Consider the following 18,129-nt stretch of genomic DNA (forward strand, 5'->3'; position numbering starts at 1 on the left):
GCCTCTTACAGCCAGGTGGATGCGCTGTTCTGTCATTAGTAGCTTTTTTTTACCCCTCACAGTGCAGTTAATTACACTGTCGAAACAATGCATTGTAAGCTACACTATACTGAAGCACGTGGTCCCGAGTAACATCAAATTGGGTATGTACGATGACATTCTTCAAAATACCATTATTTTCAGCTTCCGATAAAATAATTTGTGTTTTCAATTTGTCTTCTCTCATTTGGCAACATATGTCCCAAACGATTTGAAAGATTAGAGCATGATGACGTTTACATATTGGAAATCTGATCGTCGAAGTCATCCTAAATAAATAGTAGCTTTAACATCCACTAGCTAGTTAGTTAGTTGTATGGACACACTACTTACACAATAAAACAGTTGTATGTAATTTCAGAGGAAAAAACGCACTTTGTTTTCTTTGTAAGCAACAGCGTCCTCTTGTGGCACGTGTCGGGTTAAAAGACAATGCTCGTGCTAATGCTAATGTTTTGATGTTTTCTCGTAAATATTTTTCTAAAAGTGTAACTGTTCGTTTCATTACTAGACACAAGTATTTATTTTCAATACAACAGTATTTTTCAATAACTTTTGGACTGTTCTGTAAATATCAATATTGACTGGCACATATAGTCGCGCCCGAAATTATTCATAAACCTGGAAATATATGACTTAAGTTCTCGTTAAAATGTAAATAAAAGATAATAAATATTAATATCCCTATAATGATTCCTCTTGTACATGTGTCATTTCCAATCAAGATTTAAAAAAATGCTGGTAGTTAAACGGTGTTTTGAGTAATTTAGGGCAGCGATTCTCAAACTTTTTCACCAAGTACCACCTCAGAAAACACTTGGCTCTTTAAGCGCCACAATGACAACCATTAAAATACAGTAGCGTATTAGTCCTAAGACCTACGATAAGTATTCATTTAAAACAAGGCAGAGGTTTTATTTTAGCAAGTACATTTGACATGTTTGGCCACTGTAAAATTACAGTTTGAACAGTAACACTGTTTGAATAAAGGAAAACAAACACTTACTGAATTCCATGACAGTACAATAAAGTGACTATTTGGCATAGCAGATGTAGCCCACATACCACTTTGAGAATCACTGATTTAAGGTATGACTGCATGTGCTTTTATTGAAAATTACGTATCGTAATAAGTACAGCACACATGTACTGAGTGCACACATTACATATCTGACACAAAAACACAGACTTACTGTAAAACTTTTAATTTTAAGTCAGAAACAGAACAGATACATATAACAAAATTGTGAAATTATTTCTATACAGCGGCAACATTAAATTAAACCTTCCTTCGCTCGCTCAAATAAGTCTTTCCTCAGCTTGAAACCCTGTCTCGCCAACACAACAATGCTCATTTGAACAAGTCCTGATCTTCTGGATGGACTTGGCAGTAAATCGTGCTCCCAGTTAAGTGGAGTCAACCCATACCAAGTGGGGGTGGGGGTGCGTCACAAATTTTTGGAAGCAACAATGATCAACTGCTTATAATTCCTATTTCCAGACTGCAAGTCAGAACCAGAAACCCCAAACCCCCAACCTCCACGGTTGTGGGAGGAATTAAAGGATTTACCGGTATATGTGACCGGAAAAAAGCAGGGATAAGGAAGGAGAGCAAGTGGCAAATAAAGTAACAATTTATATAAAACATGAGGCCAACTTATGTTTTTTTAATGACCTCTGCAAGGTGCTAACCTTACGTGAGAAAGCCAAACTTGTCGCTTCTGACGTTTAACTGCAGGCAGGTTTTGGGAGAGAAAAGGCAAAAAAAGGGGGTTATGTGAGGGGCAGGGGTGTTCATCTTCATCCACTAGCCTCTTCATCCATATAAGAAATGAGCAAAAAAAAGGTTTACAAAATCACCAAAGCAAATGAGGAAAAAGCTAAATATATATATTTGTATGTATGTATATATATATATATATATATATATATATATATGTATATAACTTGAAATTGTCCTTTATCCGTAGCTTAACCTTTAAATAAATGGAATAGTCCAAATGACGAACGGAAAAAGGGTACAAACAATTTGCAATACAAAGGAGGGTCTGGGAATATGTCCACATGAAGTTGGATGATGCTACCCATGGAAAGAATGCTCAACGCACCACCCATTTCTTCAGAAAGTTAAAACTTAAGAGAAAATAAAATGATATATGCTAGGGAAATAACACTATTGTTTTTTGCCTTTAATGCAAATGTCTTCAAAATCCCGGAGGATGTGTGTGTGCGCTGGTAAGTGTTTTCATGACATCATATTCAGTATTTGAAGGGATGAAGGAGAAAGCAGCGAGGATAGTTGATGGTCAGCATGTCATTTATCAGGTGTTTGTCCTGATCAGTTCTTTTCCATCCACAAGACACACTGCAACACCAGGCAGTAAACAAAAATCTGAACTATTCCTCCTCCATTACATGTTTCAAAGCGCTTTTGGCAAAATGTACGCTTCTCCAAAACAGCTGTACGTCCAACATCGCAAATGAGAGGCTGAATGCAGTAAACTAGAGGGAAAAAAATACAATATCTTCAGCATCATCCTTTTCCTCAACCCTTTTGGGATTTCGCTTCAATGCTGTGTGCAGGCGGCAGACTTTTTCCTCCCTTCAGGCAAATCAGTTAGTTTTTCATATAATAGTTTCAACTATTTTGGGGAAGTAAAGACTGCTCAGATGGCTAAACTGTATCATGGTCCACCCTCAGCTGCCTCGCCTCCTCCTTTGCAGCCCCTCAGTTATTCTCCTCGTCGCTGTCGTCTGGGCTGATGGCTGGGCTGTAGGTGGGCGAGGTGGGGCTGTATCCTGGGGAAGTGGGGCTGTAAGTGGAGCCTTTCGGGCTAGTTGGCGAGTAGGTAGGCGACGTGGGCGAGTACTTTGGTGAAGTTGGGGAATAGGTTGGCGAAGTAGGAGAGTATTTTGGGCTGGTGGGTGTGTACGTTGGAGAGGTGGGAGAGTAGGTGGGCGAGGTGGGGCTGTATTTGGGTGTCGTCGGGGAGTAGGTGGGGGATGTTGGGGAGTACTTGGGGGATGTTGGGGAGTACTTGGGGGATGTTGGGGAGTACTTGGGAGAGGTGGGGGTGTATTCAGGTGAGCTAGGACTGTATGAGGGTGAGGTCGGGGTGTACTTGGGTGAGGTGGGCGAGTAGGACGGGGAGCTGGGGCTGTATGAAGGTGAGCTTGGCGTGTAGGTAGGCGACTGAGGAGTATAACGTGGACTGGAGGGCGAGTAAGACGGAGAAGTTGGGGAGTATGAGGGGGAAGTGGGGGAGTAGTTTGGGCTGGTCGGCGTGTAGTTGGGGGAGGTTGGGGAGTAGGAGGGTGATGTAGGAGAGTAGGAGGGCGATGTAGGAGAGTAGGAGGGCGAGGTGGGCGTATAGTTTGGGGATGTGGGGCTGTAGCTGGGGCTAGTTGGCGAGTAGGAGGGAGAGGTGGGCGAGTAAGACGGTGATGTGGGCGAGTAAGACGGAGAAGTGGGAGAGTATGAAGGCGAGGTCGGGGAGTATGAAGGTGAGGTCGGGGAGTATGAAGGCGAGGTCGGGGAGTATGAAGGCGAAGTGGGGCTGTAGCTGGGCGAGGTCGGAGAGTAGGAGGGAGATGTTGGGGAATAAGATGGGGAGGTCGGCGAGTAAGAAGGGGAGGTTGGAGAGTAGGATGGAGATGTAGGAGAGTAGGAGGGCGATGTAGGGGAGTAGGAGGGCGAGGTGGGAGAGTAGGAAGGAGACGTTGGGCTGTAGTTGGGGCTGGTGGGGGAGTAAGAGGGGGAAGTTGGTGAGTAGGAAGGTGATGTTGGTGAGTATCCTGGGCTCTGGGGGGTGTAGCCACCCGGGGAGCGAGGCTCGTAGGCAGGGGAAGTGGGTGAGTAGTTGGGAGACATGGCGCCACCTGGAGTAGAAAAATGTACATTTGACGAAATGGCATCGCCTCATTTAAATGTTTTTTTTTTTTTTTAAGTCCCACCAACCTGGAGATGGGATGTAGGGGCTGGCAGGTCCAGGAGAACCCGGGGAGCCAGGAGTGGGAGACCAAGCCGGGGAATAACCAGGTGAGAAGCCACTTGCATCTGAGGCTGCACTTGGTGAAAAGCCCGCTGCCCCGGGGGTCATGCCGCTACCTGAGGGAGGAGAAACAGGTCAGAGGTCAGTAAATGTAAGGACAATATAGTGACGACAACAACAGAAAGAAGCTTGGTGTCAACTCACCAATACTGGGGGACCAGGCACCGTGGGCTGGTGTTGCTCCAGTGTTCCACGGGGTCATAGCCGGGGATCTTCCACTCAGGGGACTCGGCGCCATGCCAAAAAACATGCCGGTGGCTAGAAACAAAAACGACAAATCAGGAATATCAAGAACAAAAAGGGCACCACAGTGGGCTAAAATGTCTCCGCTTACGTCCGGCTACACTGATGCCAGGAATGTTTGTGGGGATCTCCATGCCATATTTGCACTTCTCAGCATCTAACAGCAGGTCAAAACAGCCCGTTCCAGCGGGAGCGAGCTGGCCGAGCATGATGTTCTCAGACACGCCCTTCATCGGATCACTTTCTCCGTGAGATGAAGCCTCCATCAACACATCCACCTGGAGACAGAAAGACAAAAATGTAGAAGTGACAATAGTTCAACCATCTTTGAAGAATGTCTGTAAAGAAGCACCAATATTACCGTCTCCTCAAAGGAACACTTCATTAACGGCCCTGTGTCTTGACGGTTAATGCCGTGACGCGTGATGGCCATCAGGTGACCGCGGCACGTCATGGTGTCACAAAGCAGCGCCAAGTGACGGTAGTTGACGTATGAGCCGTCAAATGAGATGACGTGATACAATTCCCTTTCCAGAGCTTTTCGCACAGCCTCAATACCAAGCACCTGCAGTAGACAAGAACATGTTCAAGATTTTTTCTGAAAAACACATCTCTGCCATTGAAGCTGCCAGAGTTACTTTCATACCGTGAAGATCTCCACAATGTCATTGGACGTGGTCCTGACAGGATCGACGTCTTTTTCACTGAGGACCCTCATGAGGCTTACACCATCAGTCTCAAGGATCCACTCCTGCAGAGCCTTGAACTCTCCGTCCTCTGTAATTATGATCTTCTTCTTATTGTCCGTCTGGGGCAGGTGCATATACACCTGGGAAAGCAAAGTTTGACCTCAGGCAAGCTCATTTTATGAAGTTACAAGCGACACGTTGTCGGATGTCCGTCATTACCTTGCTGATTTGCTCAATGCCTTGAAGTGTCATGTCTGTCAGCATGTTGGACTCAATGCATCTTAGGAAAACGTCGTCATCCATTTCGTCCACCACCTCCTCATCCTAGCCAACAAAGTTACACACAATTATGATGGCTTCACTTATTTACGTGCTACGATTTCAGAAACAATTGCTCACATCTTGGAACTTGTTCTCATCGCTGTTCATGATTCGGATTCGCAGAACGAGTTTCTCAGCGTTGTCATCATTAAATATGCAGTTGAGGTCATCTCCAAAACCTTTGTTTGACATTTTGCATTTCGAATGGGCATTAATTGCGAGAAGAAGAAGTGAGTCACTAAAGTACTTGAGAACTGAATGCGCACACACCTGCATTGATTTTCTCTGCAATCTGCTCCATTGTCAACTTGCGATCAGTCATATGCTTGCGGTCCAGCTCAATACGCAGCAGCCACGGGGAAATGCGAGTCACGTCAAAATCTGGCATCTCGTAGTAGACATTCACCCACTCCTGGTCCTCGGCGACCACAGTGTTTTGAGGGTTCGGATCGTAATAGATGGCAGTGTTGGCCGTCACCTAAAAAACACAAAAAGGGGATTTTTTTTTTATTGATTGATTCAAGGCACACTATTGAAAATAATGGAGGTAATCATAATAAGAGCTGCTGTCACCTTTCTCAGTGTAGTGTGCTCCAGTCGACAGAGGATGTCTTTGGCTCTTTCTGCATCCCGGGCGGCCTGGCCCAGCAGGAAAACGGTGAGCGAGGGTGTTTTGGGCTTCTTGGAAATGTTGATCAACTCCTTCAGACGTGGTACACCAAGTGTGACGTTCTTGGCCGACACACCGGCGTAATGGAAAGTGTTTAAGGTCATCTGTGTGGCTGGTTCTCCAAGAGACTGAGCAGCCAAAGCACCAACCATTTCTCCTGGGTGGGCCTGGTTGTAAAAAAGGTACCCATAATGAATCCCTCACATAAAGACCTATCAAGAAGTAGGATAGAGCCACTCACAATAGATTGGTTAAACTTGGTCTCAATCTCTCCCAGCAACCAGTCAAAAGCCTCGGTGGTAAGACGGAACTCTTCCGTCATACGCTTGGAGCAGAGTGTGGAGCGCAAATGGATGTTGAAGAGCAGAGTGGCGTTCGCTTGGGCCTGTCTGCTTAGCGGATCATCACCATTCACAATCACCAGCTTCTTACTCAGCTCGTGAACACCTGAGCCAGTCACCATTAGAAGTTCAGCTGTTTGGTCAATATGGACCATAAAGATACACAAGCAGTGCATAAACTAAACTAACCATCAACAACTCGAATTGGATTGAGGTCAGTCGGGGTGCGCGTGTTGATACGGAAGATCTTCTGAGCGTTCCAGATCATTCTTGCCAAGTTGCATGGCAGCACCACCTGCATTGGCGGAAGAGCATTGTAGCGCATCAGTATGAGCTGTGAGGAGGGCGGCCAAGGACACTCTTGGGAGGATGGACACACCTTACTGTCACCGGTAGGGAAGATGGTTCGGAGGCTCTCCCTGTCCTCCTTCATCTTCTCAAACTCTCTCTCAAGAGTTCCCTGCACAAGAGCGTTGGTCATCACGTCTTTCACCACGTCTTCCTGCAGCGTTCGTCTCAGTGCTCGCTCGTTGGTGCAGTCAAACCGGAACCTCCACAGATCAAGGGCAAAATAATAACATTGAATATGTAAGCTATTTTTCTGGGAGTCATATTTTGTTAGCGCAGTCAGTCAGAAAGTAGTGCACAGCAATTTTATTGTGAAGGCCGGAAGTGTGCACTTGTTTTTTTCTGGCGCACTTGACACTGATTTGTGTAAGAGATGAATATGTAAAAAAAACTACCGGCCATCCTTTCTTCAGCAGTGATCTTACAATACTGTTTAATTTGAAATATAATCAATATTAAACAGTTTCGGTCAGATGTATACGTTGTATTAGAAAATGTAGTGTGGTAATATGTATGTATGAGCCGAAGCTTACGAGTCCAGTCGGAACTCTTTGCCAATAAAAGTTACTCTGGCTTCTCTTACTGTTTGTATCTTCATGGTCCGCGGTGAATCGGGTGATAATATAATGTTAGTAAGTCCCTCACTTTCTTTTAATTTGCTTAAGATGGCTTGTTGTTGGCAGATCCAGTAGCGTTGGCATAATCAGTACGACACTGCCGTTGCACACACAAGACTACCGGGGAGAGTCATGGTGGTGGGGGTAATGATTGAAATATGCCTTTTGAATAGACGTTGCTAAAAATGAAGATATCGATCCATAATTGATCAAATCGATTATTTTACCCGGCTCTAACATGTAGTTGTTTGCTTTTTAAACTTGTATACAATTTTAGTTTATAGCTTACTTTTTTTCAAAAGATTTGTTTGATGGTTTGAGCGTTGCCATATTTTGGAACTCCACATTCTCTCCAGCGAGGCCATCCTCTCCATAACGCAGCTGCACCACTTGGTTGATGGAGTTGCGCACTGTGCCGTCATACTTGACCATCACAGACTCCATGGACTTGATCAGACGCCGCTGGATGTAACCTGTGGCAGATATTCACCTGTATACATTTTTTCTCCTCTGGGTTTACTTATCACCTTCTATATCTAACTTTGCTTACCCGTCTCAGCCGTCTTGACAGCTGTGTCGATAAGACCTTCTCTGCCTCCCATGGCATGGAAAAAGAACTCCGTTGGAGTCAGGCCAGCCAGGTAAGAGTTCTCTACAAAGCCTCTGCTCTCAGGGCCGTAATCATCTTTGATGAAGTGAGGTAATGTGCGGTGTTTGAAACCAAAGGGGATTCGTTTACCCTCCACGTTCTGCTGCCCCACCACAGCAATAACCTAGCAGAGGAGGCCACATTCTGTTTTCAGGACACAGGTTATAATTTTCTACATGTCGAGACTGGGACTCTACCTGTGAGATATTAATCTTGGAGCCCTTGGATCCGGCCACCACCATAGACTTAAAGTTGTTGTACTCCGACAGAGACTTCTGAGCAGAGGAACCAGTTTTGTCACGAGCGTCGTTGAGGATACGATTCACCTGGTTCTCAAAGGTCTGCCTCAACGTGTTGCCAGGGGTTGGCTCTAGCTCGTTGTTGTGGGCCTTCTCGATGACCTGACGGAAGCAGCACAAGTTAAGAATCACACGTTCAGTCTGAGCTTCTAAAGGTCATATAAGATGTCATACCTCTATCACATCCTGTTTGGCTTTCTTGATGGTGTTCTGGATGTCAAGGTAAGTCTTGGCATCAGCAATGGAGTCACCAATACCGATGGAATGACCTGGAAAAACATTTTTAAATAGTTTTAATCAAAACCCTGTGGCCATTACAACAATCCAGTCAGTTTTCAGGCTTGCCTTCAATGAGCAGCCAGTTGTTGACCACAGTTTGAATGTTGGAGTAGAACAGTCTAGTGATATCATGTCCCATCTCCAAGTAGGAAATATGGACGAGGGAGCCTGCTGACGTTCCCAGAGACTTCTTACACAGGATGCCCATGATCAACTCACCATTTTCCACTATGACCTAAAAGGTGAACATTCAAATGTGAGTCTGCTTGAATTGCAACAAATTTCTCTTTCTTGCTCAATGACTGCTATACCTTGGTGTCTCCTGGTGAGATGTGTTTGTAAGGACCGCTGTCCTCTTCGTCAGGATGGGTGCTGTGTGTACGAATGACATTGATGTGCCCGGGAATTATCAGGCTGAAAATCTGTTTGCCAGTCCACAGTGGGCGGGGCTTAAGAATGGCCGGCTGGGGCACCTTTCCGTCCCAGGTGGAGAGGAACATGAGGAGGTTCATGACTTCGCCCTGCGGTAAGAAAATGTGTGACTACTTGCAAACAGCATGACCTAAAAACCAGGACAGTCTTTGCTGGGTGTTCACAAACGTCTCACCCTCTCCAAGAAGACGTCTCTCTTGGTGAATTTGCGCACGGCGGTGAGCGTGTCCTGCACAATTCCCATGACGGGCCTGTTGGACTGAGGTGTGACAATCATACGTGGCACCATGGCCAGCTCTTGAATCTCTGCCCTCGTCTCAAGGGACTGTGGCAAGTGGAGGTTCATCTCGTCTCCGTCAAAGTCAGCATTGTAGGGGGTGGTGACACTGAAGGGAGTCAACAGGCTGTTTAGTGCACTTTACCGCTAACTAAACACAATGAGAAAGTGTCTTTGATAAAAGGTTTTGATTACTATTTTTTTAGACCTGGGTCAATAACAAATTTTGCTGGGCGATATAGTGTCTCTAAAATTATTGCCAATAAACAATATTATTGTCAGCATTATTTTAAGTCCAAATTAATCACTAACAGAATCATAATTCATAATGCAAGTAACCCTTTACAATGCAATAAACTTTTTGTTAGTATTTTTTATGGAAGGTAAATAACTTGATTATCCTAAATAGGTAAACAATAAAAATATAATCAATTCTCAATCTGTTGAATCTTGCAGTGCAGTTTTTTCCTCAGTTAAAAAAAACACTTGCTCAGTGTTTTTTGTTAGCGTTTCTTTCCAACAAATGGGGCATACTGTTTTTTTTCTATTCATGTTGACAGGCTAATCTTGCTTTATAAAGCTGAAATATTCCCACAACGGAACATTTGGCTTTGCAATCAACCATTTTCCTCTTAATTTTTGTTATATTTTGGTACTTGTCCCCAGCAAGTCGCGCTGTCGGAAGATTGTGGAAGACTGACAAAAGGGTTCACTCCCTCAAAAATATTCTCCGATTGAAGGAATGTGCTGAAGTGCTGAGAGCAATGCAGAGTGAAACCTCTTGGATCCTGTGTAAAAGCGAGAGATGAAGAAAACAAACACGTACATGGTAATGTATCGATGCCGGCAAACTTAAGATTTTATTTTCAATTAATTTACTTGTTGGCCCATTTATTATTTGCAAATCTCTTTCAAAATGTGTTTGTGCTGTTCACCTCTTGGTCACATCACCCTTGAAAATGAGATCATGATCTCAATGGGTTTTTATGTGATAAAATAAAGAATTAATGATGAAGACGATAATGATACCTGAGGTTGAGTCGGAATGTGGACCAGGGCAGAATTCGAACCCTGTGCCCCATCATGGACATCTTATGTAAAGTGGGCTGTCTGTTAAAAATTATGATGTCTCCGTCACACATGTGTCTTTCCACCTACAAAGAGAAGACGCTCACGATTAGTCACACTGCAGGTCTACAAAATAGTAGTTATAATCATTAGGATTATTTCAGTGGCACCTTGTAGCCAATCTGCAAATGAAGGTCACTTGGTTTAGGGTGAAATCGCAGGTCGATTCGGTCTCCATTGTCACGGATGATGTATTTGGCCCCGGGATACTGGCTGTTGCCTCGTCGCACCAGCTCTTGCAATCTTAACAACATTGGCAAAGAGACTCATATTGGAACTGTTGTCATTTTTACATGCACACCTCATTGGATAGATTATGTCTCGTACCTGTCAATGTTGAAGGGCGTGACAATTTCCGGAAAGGTCATATTGGCTGCGATAGATCGTGGGACGCCCACTTGGTCAATTTGGAGATTTGGGTCTGGGGTGATGACAGTTCTCGCTGAGAAGTCAACACGCTTGCCCATCAGGTTACCTCGGACTCTGCCTTCCTTCCCCTTTAGACGCTGTTTAATAGATTTGAGAGGGCGGCCCGACTTCTGCGTCGCCTAATAGGAGGAGAAACACAAATATGAAAACGGCCATTATCAATTCAAGGTGGATGGTTGAAAAACAGTTCACACATACTCTTGGCAAGCCAGGAAGTTCATTGTCCACCATGGTGGCCACGTGGAACTGAAGCAACTTAACATCTTCTGCAATAACGTGAGCTGCTGCACCACTTTGCTCATTTCTCCTCAGCTGATTGTTTATTTTGACGATGTCAGCCAGCTTGTGGGTCAGGTCATCCTAGAAAAAATGGGCACATAGTAAAGACTCTCTTTGCGTGCTTTGCAGTCTTGTCTTAACTGTAGCACTCGTACCTGGTTGCGAGCAGAGCCCTGCATGACCACAGCAGGCCTGACAGCCAGCGGAGGCACAGGAAGCACAGTGACGATCATCCATTCCGGTCGCGCAAACTTGGGATCCATGCCCAAGATGAGGTCTTCTTCATCCGAGATGCGTTTAAAGATCTCGTGCACTCTCTCAGGGCTCAGCAGGATTTTCTTCTCCTGAGAATCTTCATTGACATGCTTCCACTCTGCATAGAGCTCCAGGCCAGAGCGCCTGATACGTGGCTGGTAGCGCCCACAACCTCCATGGCCCTGCACAAATCACCAAGCGAGAACAAATGAGTTGATTACATAAAAACAAAGGCACTTGTTAGTGGTTTAACTGTTAAATATTTCCAACAAAATACCTTCTCCTTTGTGATGTCTTCCTCGGTCTCCTGCTGCTCCATCCCAAACTTGTTGTCCATCTCCTCTCCTCCTTCACAGATATTTTTACCTTTGCACAGCTCATACACATGTGTCAAACGCTTCCTTGGCTGCCCTTTGGATTTGCCAAGGATGTCTTTGATCTTAGGATTGTTCTGCAGATAGGAATACATTTAGTTTTAACAGACAATACATTGACTGGTGCAGAAATAAAAAATGTTTTTCATTATGTACCCTTAAGTTACAAGCAAACTTACCGAATCTACTAATAGCTTGGAACAAAAGAAGCAGACACAGCGTAGAACTTTCATGATCTTGGAAACATAGCCGACGTGGAAAACTGGTTTTGCCAGTTCAATGTGCCCAAAATGTCCCGGGCATTCAGTCATGTTACCTAAAAAATTATGGGTCAAAAAGCAACCAACTGATGCAGTAAATATATCATATTGTTACAATACTGTACCTGCACACGTCTGACATCTCCCACTTCGTTCTATGACACCTTGTCTCGGGTCCATAAGGCCACCAAGTTTCGGACGACCACCTTCCGTGGTTTCTGGGTATTTGATTCCCCCTTCCGTAACTGACATTCGTTTCTATAGGAGACAACATTATGTGTCAGTGTCAATGGTTACATCAATTAATGAACCGTGCTAATTCATCAAAATAAAAGTGTGGATGTTGGAATATCAAAATAATCCATCAAGTTATGGTACACCAAGATAAATCCATACACACCAGAATTCTGCAATCCTTGTTACATTCAGTCAGCTTACATCAAATATGAATGCGTTATTCGTACAACTGTACATACAACTAGAAGTTAAGAAATAATGCATAAGTGATTTTCCAAAAGTATTTTTATTTACATTGTGTGGTAATATTCCCACCAGTACAGTGCGATTGACTCGTGTCACAACAAAACAACATTTGACATATTACGGATCATTTACTAGATAAACACGGACTGTTCTTGTTCACTGTTGGTTGAACGACTTATAATGCTTTCAATTTAAAAAAAATTGGAGAAATCATGACTCATTTGACTCAAAGTGGTGTGCTTTGAGTTTGCAAACTTCCTCGAACATGCTTGTTAGCTCAAGCCCCTCAAGCCTGAACGGCTAGCTAGGCTAGGCTAACAGCTAGCATTTTCATTGTTAACCGATGTGTCTTTTACACATTGTCAAACTAAAATCAGTCGCTAACACAGTCAAGTGTGTACATGAGATTTCTAAAAAGGTATAAATAAAATATTTCCCTTTCCCCAACACAAGACCTACAAGCTCATCGGGGCTGATGATGCCGAACTGTACTCTCTTGATCGTGCGCAAGGGGCATGCGCTGTCGCCGGAGGGCGGTCCGTGCATCCTGTCTATTCAAAAGACGCGTCCTTCCTCGGCACGTCTCTTTGTGAGCAGGAACAGCCTGTAAGTATTCACCACGGTCCCAAAACAGGCCACCAATGGCGGGATCCCCGGGACATCTGATGTTAGTCGCCTTTTAGACTAATTTAACGTGGTTTGATCCAAACAAGTAGACGGTTAACAACCACTTCCCCTTTCCCGATCTACTGCGTGGAGCGCTCTCAGCGCTTCTGAGCATTAGCGAGCCCAACGCGCCATTTTATAGACTGAGTGCCTGCTACGGGGTTACAGAGTCAAGACCGCAGGGTCTACGTCTCTGGTGGGAGGGACATAGCCAGTTGTAGTACGACGCTCATTGGTTGTGCTGCTCTGGTTTTTTAATAAATAATTAGCTCTTTGGTAAGCCAATGAAAAAGTAAGTCTATTTTCCCAGCAAATCATAAATACAGGCGGGTGTTGATTCTTTCAAAACTAATTCCCATTGGTCAAGTGACCACAGACTAAGCTGTTCTTTATGTGGCGTTGCATGGTAATGTGGAATGCTAAATTAACCTCCCCTGATTGGTGGGTTTTATCATTAATATTGAGTAGAGTGGAATAGTTGACCAATGAAGGTTAAGATACTCGCCGTATTATAATAATTGCAACAAACCCCGCCCCTCTTTTCCGATGTTTACCGATGATTGCCGATGTGAATTTCTCCCTCAGAGTAAAAATAAAAAAAACTCTGCTCGCGGGTTCGTCTCGCTCTGGGTGAGCCTGGGCGCTAAGAAAAGAAGATCAGGGTTGGGGCCTGCATACTAGTGAGATTAAACACACAATTTTGTCCAATCCTTTTGTATTTTTACAGAAAATCACCGCCCAGCGGATTGTTTCTTTTACTCTTTTTTTTTTATCAACATCGACGATTTGGTTTTCCGACGACAACACTGTCGTTTTCGGGACTTGTGAAAAGCCTCGGACTTGCCTAGTTGTGAACGCCTGAGGCTGCGTCGGCTAGCCCGGCATGCTGAGTAGGAAAATCCAGGGAAAGCCGTGTTGCTGCCAATCGTTGCCACTTTGTTCACTTTGACCCCCGGTTTGTATGGATGTTAATGTTATTTTTATTTAACTTTGCAATCGCCACACTTTGTAATTACTATTTTGTTTAGTTTTAATTTTAGCATTGATGACTTGACCGTAGGCCGCGGTATGAGACGCGTTGGTCTGTATTTTGGTGGCGTTGAGACAAAATGGAGTTAGCTTTTTAACTGACGATTACTATTCTTTTTTTAATCTTTAAACAATGATCTTTAAACTGTGTTATTTGATCTCGAATTACAGTGTATATTAGTTAGTTTTGGTACAGTGGATGATTTGCCTTCATTGTTAATGTCGCTTTCATGTGTATTAATGTTTTATTCGGCTACTTCGCACATTTGGCTTTATTTGGTCTTGACGTTGATAGTTTAGCCTTTCATTATCTCACTTCTGTCAGACGTTTAGCTTAGCGTCATCTCTTTCAACTTACAGTTGTTCTAGTCTAAACCTACTACATTTGGCTGGATTCGTATTACAATTGTTATTTCTCACACGATTGATTCGTCAAAAGAATTAACTGCATATTTATTGGACAGTTAAGACTACTTGCATTGTTGGCTAACGTCGTCGTCGGGAGCTTTGCAAAGCAACATGGCGGCTTTAGCTGGTGCGCCCTTCGCTTGCTAACAAGGAAATTGTAGCCCGGAATAAATTCGGTTATTCCTTAACTTCAAGGCTTTATTGCCAAACTAATATAACCCGATTTCTTTTAATTGTCGATTTAATACGCTAAACTCACGGTGGTAGTTAAACTATACGCCTTTATGTAGGAGTCTAGACTTGTCGTCATTGTCGAAGACAGAAGCCATTTTGCTACCCATCATATTTGTTGTGTCAAGATAGACCATAGAGACCAGTTTACATTTGTCTGTAACTATTTGACGGCTGCTTGTAAATATATGCTAATGACAAATGATTAACAACATGTTCCCTTAGTTGATCATTGCGTGTACAAGCGAAGACTACATCTTGCCAACATGTATTTTGTCAATGCGGCTGTTCGGTCGACAACAAAGTAAAAAGTGATGTATTGACTTCCACGTGATTCATGTAATATAGGTTGTACGTTCGCATGTGTGGTTGTACTATTTCGTTATAACTTACTGCGGGATAAGGCTGGTTGAAGCAAATGGCAGTACTTGACTGTTAAGTGTTACTGATAAATGTTGCATAACACTCCTAAAGCCGTATTTCCACTGTAATAAGGCTGTGCCACTTTAGTGATTGCATTTTTGCCTCAATAAAAGACACTTGAACCATAACCACTGCCTGTTTTATTCTTCCAGAGCAGAGGTTCCCAAAATGTGTCCTGGGGGAGCTTAATCATCAGCCCACCGAATACAGACAACATTGAGCACCTCAGGCATTAGAACACAACACAGAAAACTGGAAATGGTCCAAGTCTTCAGGCTACCTGTGTATTTTACAGTTTTAGCCAGGATACAAATGCTCATCAGATTTGATAAGTTTTTAAGTATGTTATAAAGACCTCAATTTAGCTGATTGTATTGCTTGTATTGATAGTAATAAAGAAGCAGACATCACCTACACCAGTGGTCCCCAACCTTTTTTGCACTACGGACCGGTTTAATGTAGGCATTATTTTAGGGACCGGCTTTCCACTTGTGCCAGATAAATACAGCAAAATTAAGTGCATGAAAAATACAACTCACTGTAACTCTGGATTAGTGGGAGCCCTGGGCCTGTTTCTTTGCAATGAGATCCCCTGCAGGTTACCATCAACCTGCTGGGGACTGCAGATGGAAATCAGCCTTTGGCTACAGTCTGTCACGTTTATATTTTATATGTTCATTATTGTGCTTTGTATCATGTCACAAAGTTATAACAAATGGCAACTTCCTATGAGGAGTTGTTTTGTACATCTATTAACAAGTTTATTGGGTTGTTTAGTGGGACTGGAGAAAATTCAGTCGGAAAAAATGCAGTCATTTATATATTTAATGTTTCTCTGCGGCCAGGTAGAAAATGCGTCACGGACCGGTGGTTGGGGACCACTGACCTACACGACAAGCGCCTGAGGTGAATTTTTTTAAATAAATTAAATTAAATAAATTTGACATTTTCTTTGCTTTGCAGATATTGACCTCCACCCCCATTTGATTTAGCTTTATACTTTTTAAATTAATCAAAATGTGAAAATGATCACCTTTCTCTTTGTGTCCCTCAGTAGAAAAAGTTTGCCTATAGAGAATAGTGCATGTTGGCTTTCACAACTCAATGTTTATGTTTCTGGGTCGTTGTGATTATTTGCTGCAGCAGAAAATACCGAATAAACATAGACAGTATTTTTAAAACTCCTGTTATAGTTGGAAAAGTGTAATTTTTATTTTAAAGGGAAATCTAACAATGTTATTCAACCTCCGGATAATATTTTGGACAAATAGCGTCCCCGTGTGGGTAAAGTGAGAATTACAGCAACGGAAGTTTTACGCAACACTCAAACCTTGAAGGCGGAAATGGGCGGAGCTAATCCCCACACTCACTTCTGATGGACGGGACTCAACGTCAAGAGCGTGTGTGTCACGGAGTGTAAAGGTCATTGAAGTGTCGTACACAACCTTTTGCGCTTTCTTTCGTCACGTCTGCAACCTCTGACCTTTCTGGTTTGGGCACGGTGAGTGTTCCTTTAGCATCTGAAAACAAATACATCAAACGTCACTGCGCAGAGTTAGTACTGCCGTGATCACGTCACACCCCCGGCCCCCATTTTGTAGTTGTTTCACCTTCATTAGTGATGTCATTACAAATCCAAATAGAGAGATAAATGGGTTTGCATCTTAATACTAGATTATCTTTACTTCATGCTTCCCTAATCCTCAAATTGGTTTACTACAAAGAAAGCCCATTTTTATTCCCCCAAAAAATCACCTGTGTTTTTAAATCATTAGTTTGTCCTCCAAGGATGTGTGTAACTAAGAGGCGCTCTTGTCCCAGGATGCTTGGGGCTGTGCAACGCCAAAAAATAATGCAAACGTGGAGGCTAATTTGTAACATAAATGCAGGATTGTGTTTTTTCTTATAGTTTTTTAATGGCTCTCAGTACATTCTAACAATAACAAAATACTTTGTTTTGCTAAATTGTTAAGTATTACACAGTTAGCACGCTGGCACCAGGCAAGATAGTAGATGATACCAAAAGAGCACAACTAATTTGAATATCTTTGCAAATCAAACAAATATAAATCAGGCATTTACAATAATAAGTGTCTTTGATAGACTATTAAAATTGTACATTAGCCAGAAGATATAACGATGTACAAGATCCATCGTTGTGAAAAAAGAAAAAAAATCAGCTTTTAATTAAATTTGAAAAAAACCCATTTGCAAGTGTGTTAGTAATTTCAAGATGGATTGTTTATCTCAAAACTAAGACGTGGATGTTTTGTTAAGATATCTTAGCACTGTGCTATCCAAAGTCTTGCCTGGGGACCACGCATAAGAGGCCCAGGTTTTTTTTTAATTTAACGCCAAACTCGCCTGTCATCAGGACACTATAAAGAATGATTAAGGTCACTTTGAAAAGAAAACATTCAAAAAGCTACAAGAAAACATGTGTTTGCTATGTTTAAAAAAGCGTTGGGAATTTGACATTAGCAATCTAGCTAAATTGCCAACCAGCTGACAATTAGCATCTTAGTAACTGACAAAATAGGACTATGTAATTACCAAACCTGCCAAGGCAGTTCCATTTCTCAAAAATTAAGAAGCTTTTTACAACATGGACCATTCATACAGTGGCATGTACAGTATATATACATGTATTTGCCTTTAGATTTGAGTAAAATAGCTAATATGCTAACAATTAGCATGCTAGCAACATAGTACTAAGTAACAAAAGTATAATAATAATAATAAAATGTGCCTTTTAATTGACTATAAAACATTACTTTAGCCAGAAATTAGTTTTATTTGGAAAAAAAATCCTATGTCTATAAATTGTTTTTTGGGGGGAGTCATTGAAAAAAAATATTGGCCTATGCTATATATTATTTGCTGTTGTATTTGAACAATTGGGAAACCA

At 42.8% G+C, this 18,129-nt stretch overlaps 2 protein-coding genes and 1 long non-coding RNA gene across 5 annotated transcripts in view; 2 read left to right on the plus strand and 1 right to left on the minus strand.

Moving 5' to 3' along the window:
• Positions 1-1,228: 1,228 nt before the first annotated feature.
• Positions 1,229-13,239, minus strand: polr2a (RNA polymerase II subunit A). Its single transcript, XM_061959289.2, has 29 exons — positions 12,924-13,239; positions 12,107-12,239; positions 11,901-12,037; positions 11,625-11,798; positions 11,248-11,529; positions 11,012-11,173; positions 10,712-10,932; positions 10,495-10,627; positions 10,286-10,410; positions 9,155-9,365; positions 8,859-9,068; positions 8,614-8,782; positions 8,443-8,537; positions 8,167-8,370; positions 7,871-8,093; positions 7,610-7,793; positions 6,735-6,906; positions 6,545-6,650; positions 6,256-6,461; positions 5,918-6,181; positions 5,615-5,822; positions 5,423-5,523; positions 5,243-5,347; positions 4,981-5,163; positions 4,696-4,899; positions 4,426-4,612; positions 4,236-4,349; positions 3,998-4,147; positions 1,229-3,918 (listed from the first exon to the last, which is right to left on the minus strand). The coding sequence occupies exons 1-29, from the start codon at positions 13,008-13,010 to the stop codon at positions 2,768-2,770; spliced, it is 5,901 nt and encodes a 1,966-aa protein (XP_061815273.1). The 5' UTR covers positions 13,011-13,239; the 3' UTR covers positions 1,229-2,767.
• Positions 13,240-13,694: 455 nt separating this feature from the next.
• On the plus strand, positions 13,695-15,637 carry LOC133605706 (uncharacterized). The gene is made up of 2 exons (XR_009815170.2): positions 13,695-14,085; positions 15,374-15,637. It is a non-coding gene; the product is annotated as an uncharacterized lncRNA (long non-coding RNA).
• A 938-nt stretch (positions 15,638-16,575) lies between these two features.
• The window catches only part of zbtb4 (zinc finger and BTB domain containing 4), a 36,854-nt gene continuing 35,300 nt past the window's right edge, over positions 16,576-18,129 (plus strand). For all 3 annotated transcript variants that reach the window (XR_009815198.1, XR_009815197.1, XM_061959291.1), the window contains exon 1: positions 16,576-16,722. The gene's annotated coding sequence lies outside the window, so the exon portion shown is untranslated. The remainder of the gene's footprint in view (positions 16,723-18,129) is intronic.

Source organism: Nerophis lumbriciformis, linkage group LG05 (genome assembly GCF_033978685.3).
Source record: "Nerophis lumbriciformis linkage group LG05, RoL_Nlum_v2.1, whole genome shotgun sequence".
In the NCBI taxonomy this organism is placed as follows: Eukaryota; Metazoa; Chordata; class Actinopteri; order Syngnathiformes; family Syngnathidae; genus Nerophis; species Nerophis lumbriciformis.